At 36.1% G+C, this 10,880-nt stretch overlaps 1 protein-coding gene across 1 annotated transcript; it reads right to left on the bottom strand.

Annotated features, from left to right (window-relative positions):
* Positions 1 to 1,799: 1,799 nt before the first annotated feature.
* LOC147864686 (UDP-D-apiose/UDP-D-xylose synthase 1-like) lies at positions 1,800 to 7,114 on the bottom strand. The gene is made up of 9 exons (XM_087318814.1): positions 6,690 to 7,114; positions 5,258 to 5,350; positions 4,788 to 4,895; positions 4,087 to 4,201; positions 3,673 to 3,806; positions 3,184 to 3,285; positions 3,010 to 3,102; positions 2,632 to 2,767; positions 1,800 to 2,298 (listed from the first exon to the last, which is right to left on the bottom strand). The coding sequence occupies exons 1-9, from the start codon at positions 6,966 to 6,968 to the stop codon at positions 2,183 to 2,185; spliced, it is 1,176 nt and encodes a 391-aa protein (XP_087174940.1). The 5' UTR covers positions 6,969 to 7,114; the 3' UTR covers positions 1,800 to 2,182.
* Between the last annotated feature and the right edge of the window lie 3,766 nt (positions 7,115 to 10,880).

Raw genomic sequence — 10,880 nt, forward strand, 5'->3', positions numbered from 1 at the left:
AGGAGAACTACCATTACATCACCATTAGGAATATTAGAACTTTGATCCTTTATGGTCCTATCACTATTAGGAATATTAGAACTTTGATCATTTATGGTCCGGAATGACCTCCATGCCCATCAAGCCATATGTCATAAAATACGAAGAACACTCTCATAATTTAAACTATAGTGTTGTTGGGGTCTCGTTGAGTATCAAGGAAATAGACATTTAGTTTGGCAAACGAATAATATTTTCAAACTTATAATTGCAAACCCTTATAAATACATATCTCCTTGCATTAGCTAAAGTTTATACCTTTTCTAAACATCACGAAATGCAAATTAGCTCTATGTATATAAAAAAATTGGACATAGGGGTAGTTTGGTAAATTTGGAACATCCAAGGGCATCCTGGTACTTTTCCCTTAATTATAAAAGGATAAAGCTAGTCAAAACCAAACCATCTATACATTTGAACTTTGTTTCTTGAGTCCTCACTCAATTGGAACCTCCCATTATTTATATTTGAATATTTTTGGGCATGTAGCACAAAATAATTTGGTTTTTTTTTGCGAATTGGAAACTTGACATCTCACATATAGCTTTGCTTTTGAACAACTTCCAACAATCATCACTTAACAACACAATGATAGGTCATGTTTCCTAATGCATCTTACATGCAACACAATCATGACATGATTTATTTACCAAGAAAAGTGCATGTTCATAATTTTATTGATCGCATGTCTATTGCAAAGGCTAGTTCTTCACACCAAGACTTTCCATCTATGCTCAACTGCACGTAAGGTTGGCCACTACAACCTATGCTTTACATTATCAATTAGAATTACCACAAGATACATGTTATATTTTCACAATGCTACTAAATAGCACATTTATGGGGTTCATTTTCTTACAATAAAGGTACATGTAAATATCTTTCATTTGATACATGTATACATGTGTGTATGGGGTAATGTGTTAACACATAAAATGATGAGTAAAAGTTTTACATACAAGAGTTTGTCTTAAATGTTGGGTAGTGCTATTTGCCCCCTGCCTCTTAAACTCTTTGTTCAAAAAGCATACGTGGACCCTTTAGTGGCTACTGCCAATGGTGAATCACAATTGTGTACGCAAAATGCATTACATCAATAGATAGACGGTGAGCAACACTTGACACATAAAACCCAAACCCTTGCCAAATTTGTTTTATCAAATGCACCAAAACATTTCAGAATCACTGTTTGGTAGAAGGTGCAAACAAAGTTCTCATCTAGATACTTATGACAGGTAGGATGGGCCTATATTTTGTTTTGTAAGGTAGTCCATTCTTTATGTTTGTTCACAGCTGTCAAGAGGTAACTCTAGTAAGTAATTACATTACAAATTGCACAACACGTGCTAGTATTGGACGAGGCTCACAAAAATATCGAAATCTAAACACCTTCAGGCAAATCTTAGCACAACAAGATGCTTTAATTCAAAAGCGATCATTCTAGATGCTCTACTAACCCTTTAGGGTAATGATATGCAACTAAATAGATAACCCAAGACCCAACAATAGCAATTGACTTGACTGTGGCACATCAAATCTAGTTTGTGATATTATTTCCATGTCAAATTCAATCAATGTCAGACCTAGCTTGTGACATTATCTTCATGTCAAATTGAGCTCATAATAAAGTTTCTATTATTATCTACCCTTTGGTCAATGACACTATCAGGGAGAGCCACAAATGAGACATTAAAGGCCGCAACAAATGCAGAACAGGCCAAAAACATGGGCCAAGTAACACAATTCAAGTGTTTTCTAAAAATGTACTATCAAAGAGACCTTTTGATATCACCATGGAAGACTAGTGCATTTGAATGTCATGAAGATATAGATGAAGCTAAGGTTGTGTTAAATCTCTACTACAGAAAAGTAGAAAGATGTAAACAAGAAAACAAATGAGCCAATATGGTTGGTTGACTTCGGTATGTAATACATGTACAAAACTAGACAGTTTTATACTAGGATCTTCATTGGATATTTAGTAAGTAGTTCAATAAATGTCAATTGTAGAAAATATATGGATAAGGGGAAAATATATATATGGTTAAGAGATTGGAAAACAAAACAAAAAGAATTTGAAAGATGGAAGAGGATTGTTGATTGAAACCTCATCTTTTATGTAAAATTTTGATGGCAATTACACTCAGTGTGATGCCAATGATTTGGACATTGTTTGTTTGACAGCAGTAGCATAAGTTTTGTGTTGATATGTCAAGGTTGTATGTAGCAAGTCAGGCAAAGAAGTATGTGGTTCCCAACCTGTGCAAAGACAAGAAAAACAAATCCATCATTTTTTTAGAATCCTGTCTATTTCCAAACTCTATATTGGTCAAAGATTCCAGATGCATATAACCCTACGGATTGAAGAAATCAGTAATTAGCACACCATTTACTTATATAAACTTCCAAATTATATGTTTGACAGAGGATTATGCACAGATCTATATATGTGATCAAGAAATTCCTAATGTGCGAGGATTGCGCAATGACTAAATGCAATCAGCACTGAAGAACCAAATGCAAAAATAGAAACTCAGAAATACTTGAAGGACCACAAAAGAAGACACTAAAGTTCACTGCATGCTCACTGACCTAATTGTTCCTTGATTATTGTCATATCTGGAATCCTTTTGTCACTGTCATCATAACCCTCTCCATAGAACTCCTTTGAGCTTACATCAATGGTGGGTACCTTTATCATGGGCCGTTCACTCACTTTGCAATATATCTATAGGTACACATGATTGATGACACGTCAGTGTCTCAAAATCAAGATAATATTACATAAATTACATCAAAGTACAACTAAGACTTGTTAAGTCTTTTACCAGAATACCCCCATAAGTTTCAAAACATTTGCCAGAAGGTAAATTTACTACGTTTTGGGTAACTTTTGAAGTGTTCGGTGTATTCTGGTCAATTTATAGTAAATTGAGGGTTATTTCAGTGATTTTCCAAAACATACAATACCTCCAACATTAATTCAGCAAGTTCTCTGACTGTTACTTCATTATTAGGATTGCCAACATTGAAAATGTGCCCATTGGCCCTATTAGGGTTTTCCTGGATCAGAAAAGCCGCATTGAGATTCTGCAGAGATAGTTATTGCTTGTTTATATAGAAAGCAAACAATAAAAGACTTACAATCATAAGACACACTGCCTCAATAGCATCCTTGATATAGATAAATGTACGTTGCGATACACCACCATCTACAAGCTTGAGTGGTTCACCTCTCAGCAAATTCTATATAGCAGGATAAGTAAATTTGTCACCATGTAACAAAGAATTGTTCAAAATCTATGTTCATTGTGAAAGGCACACATTACATAAAAGGTCCAGGTAATATACTGTTGAAATGGTCTCTTCACTTCAAACCAAAACGTTTTCATTTGATGCCATATTAGAAAAGTTATGTTGGCTACATAAATAGATTATCTTGATCAAAATGTATTGAATTTACTCTATCTACTGCTAGATATAATGGTACAAGAGCTCTCCATTGGTTATTAAATCAGAGAATTTCTAGCTAAAGGTACTGAGCTTCGTTTATATATGCACTCTTCCATATAGAACATTACGTATTCTTCATACATGAACAAAGCAAAAATAAAATGATAAACATAAACTCACATTACTGAAGCATGCCAATACTCTAGGCACTCCTTCACTAGGACCATCAACTCCAGGGATGAAATCCATTCTTGGGCCAATCCAGTTGAATGGTCTCACAATTGTGAAGTCTAAACCATTTTCGGCACCTTCAGCTGAAAAGATGATCAAATGCAACTTAGCATTTTGAAATGGGGGGAGAAATTTCAGAACCATAAGCATTCTCTTATTATCCATGGTTCTAAGAGTAACCACATTAGAAGTAGAAGTAGAAGTAATATTTTAAAATTATTTGAGATGAAATATAGCCAACTGCATTTTTATAATTCCAAGGGGTGGCATGTGCATGGCCTCTTTCAAAGGAGTATTTTTAACACCACCCCAAAAAAATATAACCAAATGTAGTTATTTGTTATGGATGATTCTGCAGCTAACCATAAATAAGTCTCTCAATGAGCTGTTTTGCACAGGCATACGACCATCTTTGCTTCTCGATGGGACCAAAAATGCAAGGTGATGTATCTTCCTTCAACACATAAAATTCTGGGTCCTGCACAAATCATTAGAAACTTCTATAAGTGCGGATAACTTCCCTTTTCTATGAAGCCTGCAAGAAGACATGACAACCACATAGCTGATCGATAGAGATAATAAACCATCATGTGAGATGTGTCTTACTCAGTGGGAACTATAGGTATGACTAAGAGGACAATAACCTAATGAAATGGTAACAGTATTTTAAAATAAACCATTGCAAGGCCATATTAAACATAAAGAAACAAATACAAGCATAGGTTACAGCTAGATCAATCAATACAACAATTTCAATTGTATGTACTAACTCTAAAATGAACAGCAATTTAATAGTGTCAGCCATAATGAACACATATGGCAGTCCCGAAGACAACCAATGTTAATTCATGATGCATATGCACAACACTTTAAAATGACAAAATATACATACAATATATACTTTCAGATATCATCATATGTCTTTAATGTTAATTCATGATGACTATGTACTACACTTTAAAATGACGGCATATGTACCATGTACTGTCAGATATGATAAAAATGTACAACATTGATCAGAGACAGAAAATTTACAACAATATGCAACAAACTAATATGCAGACCTCTCGAAGCGGGTGATCTTTGGGAAGAAAGCTTCCAATGGTCTTGCCATAGACTTCGCAAGTAGAGAAATGAATCAAACGCTTCCCATTATCAGAGCAGTATCGAACCTAGACATATATAAAATGCATACAAAACATAGAGTTAGGATTGACTAAAGCTTAAGTTTACTAATATGAAATCCACAAAAATAAACCAAATATTGAGGGCGAAACTCTGAAATACCCTCAAATGTTTCCTGATTTCCCCAAATGCAATTGAGTTTTTGTTGTTTCCTCAAACACCCTCAGTAAACCCAGATTGATCAAATAGCACACGTAATCGAGAAGAATGAACATGAATTGACCATATAAATGCTCTTTCGAGGTTAACTGAGAGCATTTGAGAAATACCAAGAACTCCTAGACATTATGGCAAATAAGAAAAACTCGAGGATGTAACAGAGTTTTGCAATCTGTATAACACACAATACCACTGGAAGGGCATCCGTAAAATTGCTATAAATTGTGTCTAGAGGCCGTGTGTTGTAATCTGCAGGCGTGCATATGGCAGCTAGATTAATCACCTTTCAAGCACAAGAAACAAAAAGAGTTAGAAAATTTAGTGACCACGTGGAGGAGAGATATAATAACATACCTGCCATAGAATAGAATAGACATTATCATGATGAGGACAATTATGAAGAAAACGAACAAGAGATTACAACTAAAAGTTGCTCTCATCTAAGAGGACGTCGGCTGAGTGAAATGAGATATTTGAAGTACATTAAAACAAACTAGATTAATTCACATTTCAATCAACAACAAAATAGCAATATGTGGGCAGACTATGAGTCTGAGTGACAACATATTCTCGTTTGCTTGTTAATATAATTCATGACTGTATTTGAAGACAAAATAATGAATGCATGCCTACGTTAATCACATTGAGAGTGCAACAAAAATGACAGAAAATTGAGTGCAGACAGTGAGGACCTGAATCTCAACATATAATGTTTAGCTTGTGAATTCAAGTCATGAACTTAACATTTTTATGAAATGAAGAAACAGCACTGAAGCTGTTCACAAAATCTATAGCGATCTTGAATGAGTAATAAATATATGAATTTCTCTGTTAGTTGAAATCGTTAAGCAACAATAGAACAATACACAAAGATAAGAATGTTCTGCATTAAACAAATGGTTAGAGCAAGAAAGTGAACTTATAAAAATAAGATCCCGGCATAGAATGTACAATGCAGGAAGAGTTTATTGTATGTTTGATCCTGTATGTAGACAACATAAAACAGACAAACACAGAGCAAAATCCGTACAAGAAGCCATGGGATATCCAATCATATACAGAAAGGTGCACTTTCTCTGATAGTTAATCTAAGAATTGAGTAATATTGCGTAAGATCAGAGCTTAGAATACTCAAAATGCAGTCTGGATTTTAGGGAGATAAAGAAACAAGAGAATTTTGAGAATAAATGTATGGTAAGACAATAGTAATTCAGTACAAAATTTGTACAAGGAAGATGTAGGGATTATGCGCACATACATAAAAATAAACATTTTTCACCTTTGAAAAGAAAATGAGCAAAATATTTGAGCTTATAAAAGAATATCCGAGCTTAGATTGCACAATGTAGTATTTACCAGGACAGAAAGTACACGAAACACGATTACATTAAATACATGCACAGGCGGTGTATGTAATGCATCAAAGATTATAAATAAATAAACTACATAAAAGAAGTGCAAAGACTGTACAAAAATGGCATGGAGATATCCAAAATGCATAAAGAGAAGCATTTACTCAGACAGTTAATTTAATGTCAAGAAGTTGAGCTCGATGATAGAATATCAGAGCTAACTAATGCATAGAATAGTAGGAATTTCGATTTTCTTCTGTGCTTCTTTACCAGATTAGAGATCTTGATGAGTCCTTCAAGCCGAGAATCATTCTTGATATTGAGCCTATGGAATTCGATGCGAGAACTCCATGGTTGACCAGGTTCAAGAAGGTGTTGAATCTTGTCACTGTAGACATCGATGGCGAGCACAGTATGCTCAGTCTCCCACAATAATTTCTCGCAGAGATGAGACCCGATGAATCCTCCTGCTCCAATCATACAGATCGTCAGAGGTTGAATGGGAGATCCATCAAGATCGATCCTTTGTGGGGCAGCAGAAGAAGACATGGCTAGATTTAATTTTTTTGAAAAAGAAAAGAAGGAAACAGAAGTAGGAGAAAGAGGAAAAGAAAAGCACAGAAGAAGAAAGATGGCAAAATGCAGGAGCAAATAACAAACAGAAGAAGAGAAAGAATTAAGTTGTCTGCGATTACAGCAGCTCGACGGTGTAAAGAAGACGATGATGGCAATGATAACAAGAATGAAGATGGGGATAACAAACGAAAAGGTTGTTGCGAGGTTCTCTAAGCAAAAGCTTTCTCTGCCTGTTTTGCGAAAGCTCGGGTGTGTAAACAAAAAAAAAGGAGGTGAAGAGAGGCGGATGGCTTTTGAGAGGTTTTCTGAGCTTTGAATGGCCTGAGCGTGAGGAGCTCGGCTGTAGCAGAGATATGAAGATGAAGAGAGAGAGTTCCCTTTGTTTCTTCGTTCACAGAAGCTCGACAGTGCAGATGGAGAAGGAAGATGAGGCTGGAGGAGAAGATGGATATGGAGCGATGGAGCGATGGAGCTTCCTTCGACTGGTCGGGCCGTTCGCAGGAGCTGCTGTCTGCAGAAGAAGAAAGAAGAAAGAAGAACGAAGAACGAAGAACGAAGAAGAAGAAGAAGAAGAAAGAGCAAGAACGAAAGAATGGAGAACTGCAGGCACACAGACAGTGGACGGGATGAGTGTGCAGACTGTCACCGGCTTACCGCCTATCGCCCGTAGCCTCGGTTGCTTTGGCTTCGGGGGGGGCTCCTAGCCACCTGCCGAGCCTGAAGAAAAGAGGTCCATCGATCCACTTGGCACATTTCTATTGGCCACCTGGCCTAAGCTCCATCCACTTGGCACATTTCTATTGGCCACCTGGCCTAAGTTCCATCCACTTGGCACATTTCTATTGGCTACCTGGCCTAGCTCCATCCACTTGGCACATTTCTATTAGTTGTCCTAGCCTAAGGTCCATCCACTTGGCACATTTCTATTGGCTATTCTAGCCTAATCCCTACCCACGTGGCACATTTCTATTGGCTACCACCCTAATATTAAATAAATAAATAGATTGGCTACGGTGCAGATCCGTTCGGAATCGTGTCCAGATCCGTTCGGAATCGCGTCCAGATCCGTTCGGAATTTGCGGCCCATCGGAGCATTGTTCAATAAAAGTGCATGAAATCGGAACCTTGCTATTTTCTAACCCGAATTTGTCCCCTTGCCTCCTCTGCTCGTGCCTAACTCGGCTTTCTCCTGCCAAACCTCTCAACTTACCTCCGCTTGTGATCAAAAACCTTTGTTATCTGGTATGTATTTTCTTTTTCCCTTCAACAGAATATATTGCATGCAAGAGTTTGTAGTTCACTTCTATTCAATTTGCAAACTTTGGATGTTTGAGGTTTAGGGTTTAGTTTTTCATGGCACGTAGAGAAAGGAAAGGAACATTTCTTAATTCTAATTTTTTATTAAGCCTGCATGAACATTTCATATAACCAAGTGATTGGAATATATCGTTGCATGTAAAATATTGAGAGAAAATTGCCACAGAAACATCCGGTACACAAATAGGTCATGGCAGAATGGGATCCGGATGCCAAACATATTCCGGATTGTTAGGCAGTGTAGATTTCATAGATGGCTCGCAAGTCAAAAAAACGAGAGATTCAAGGATTTGGGGATATAAATATATGTTTATAAAAATTGTTTTTGTTGTACATATTAACATAGCATACAATTCATTGAATTCCTATATTCATTGCATCATGCATGTAATCCAATGTTCTCCAATTGCCCAATTTTTGGTACACATAAGAGTCGTTGTAATGTAATCGATTGTTTTTTGCATTGCTTGTATAGATGGTTGGCAAGTCGTCAAAGTTCCTCGAGAGGAATTCAACTTTGTGGTGAAAGAAGTGTTGAAGCAATGTATTTTGAACCAGCCTTTTTGTAATTATTCACACAATTATTTTTCATTTTTCAACACTATATTTCAAACTAGACTTCTAATGCATGCATCCAAACTTATTCTCTTCTAAGTAGTAGTAGGGTTTATCTAAGAAGGGGGTTCAAAAGCAAGATGTCGATTCCAAGTGGACCAAAGATAAAAATGATGAGGAGCAGTTGTTAGAAGGGGAAGATTACTTTGCCTCCATTTTCAACATTTACGAAATGGAGATGTCAATCTAATGTTATTTCAATACAAAGTTGAAATGTGACAAAGCTCATCGATTGTTTCAAATATTGATAATAAGTAAGCAATTCATCCACACAATGCAATCCCTGAAGCACTTTGAATCATGACGGATAATGAATTTGTACAATAGTTATCTACATCAGTGATGACAATCTATGATTAAACAAAAGAGAAGCATACAGAGAAGATCCAATCAAAGATTGCAAACGGATATGAATCTTGCATAAGTATTGTGCATCTTACCACTTCCTCCATTCTATCAAAACCTACATAATGTCAGAGTATGTAATTGCAATGTATGGCTCACCAGTTACAATGTGTTGAAGATAATGGGGACATCTCATGGGGGAGTCAAAAGAAGAAACAATCATTAGTTGACCCAAGTTCCGAAAGAGCAAAATTTTCAGCTAGATGGAAAAAGGTGGATCCTAGCCAATGTGTGATGATCTAGTCTAATAATATAGATGATGAACTCGATGACTTAGGAAGTGTTCAAATTGCCCGTGGGAAAGCCACAAGATCACCTAATATGAAAAGTGGACAAAGCTTCACGTGTATGGCTTGTTTTAAGGTAATTCCGGATATCTTATTTAATTGAAGGAAAAGTTCATTTGGGTTTTTTTTATCTACAAAACAAGTTCCAACTTGCATGTAGAAGGTTGAATTTGTCTTTGCTATGTTTGTCACTCATAATCGACGACATTATGTTTGCAAGTACATGGAAAATGAACCTCTTCTACATGTGGTTGGATATATATTGTTGTAAATGCTAGATTGTTTATATTGTTGTATGTTTGTATTTTGGGCTACCTACATCTAAACAAACCCAAAATCCTAACTCAATGTCTTGCATCTAACCTAACCCACCTTTCTCTAACTTGGTTATCTGCATCTAACCCGACCTAATTTTCTAACTTGACCGCCTAAATCTAACCCGACTACATGCATCTAACCTAGAACACATCAAAAGACCAAATGTTTCAAAGATCGCACATATTTAAGTGTAGAGTAGTATTTGACAATCTTGGAACATTTGCACACCCTATATTGTCGTTTGTAGGTGGTTCAACTCATAAACAAAGGGATATTTGGTTCATAATTTGAATTTGAGGAAACTTTATCAAAATGAAGCATTGGAGAGTTACCTAGATCTCTTGATGTTTTGTTTTGTTAGTGTTTTTTGCCTTCAATTAAGGTACATATGAACTCATGGTTAAAGTTTTTTATTATGAGTGCTCAAGGTCACGGTTGATACTTAAAAAGATGTCACAAATGGATTACCAATCAAATTCAACCCATGGATGCAAATGAAGAGTCAACTCATGCTAAATATATTGGGCTTAGAAAATAATGCGACTGGATTACAAATGATAGAGGTATGAAAAAAATCGGGTTAGGCACGACAAAGGTACGGACAAAGTTGGGTTAGAAATTCTCCTGCTTTTATTGGATAAGGCTCTTACAATGTAAATTTTGCATGATTTGTGATGCCATCCATGCATCGTTCGTTGCCATGATTCCCTCATCCCCAATTTGATATTCGGTAGAAAATAGACACAAGCATCGACTTGGCTTCAAAACCTTCACATTGAATGTTGTAAACAAAGGGAACCTTATGCAAAAAGGAGTAAAATTGTTAATACATACATACGTGTGTAGTGTACATGTTACGTAGCTTTCTTGCTTTGCTCTCCATTGTCCATTATCTCTATGTATGAATTCATTTAAGTGTCAATGTAACAAACAAGACATAAAC

The sequence above is a fragment of the Azolla caroliniana genome, unplaced genomic scaffold (genome assembly GCF_043228905.1).
Source record: "Azolla caroliniana isolate FFs.n. ecotype wild unplaced genomic scaffold, voAzoCaro1.0.p SCAF_4, whole genome shotgun sequence".
Taxonomy (NCBI): domain Eukaryota; kingdom Viridiplantae; phylum Streptophyta; class Polypodiopsida; order Salviniales; family Salviniaceae; genus Azolla; species Azolla caroliniana.

Coding starts and splice junctions, on each gene's coding strand:
- LOC147864686 (XM_087318814.1), bottom strand. CDS start 6,968: ATGTCTTCTTCTGCTGCCCCACAAAGGATCGATCTTGATGGATCTCCC. Junction 5,351..6,689: donor TCATCAAGATCTCTAATCTG/GTAAAGAAGCAC, acceptor TGTGCTTGAAAG/GTGATTAATCTAGCTGCCAT. Junction 4,896..5,257: donor TTACGGATGCCCTTCCAGTG/GTATTGTGTGTT, acceptor ATATATGTCTAG/GTTCGATACTGCTCTGATAA.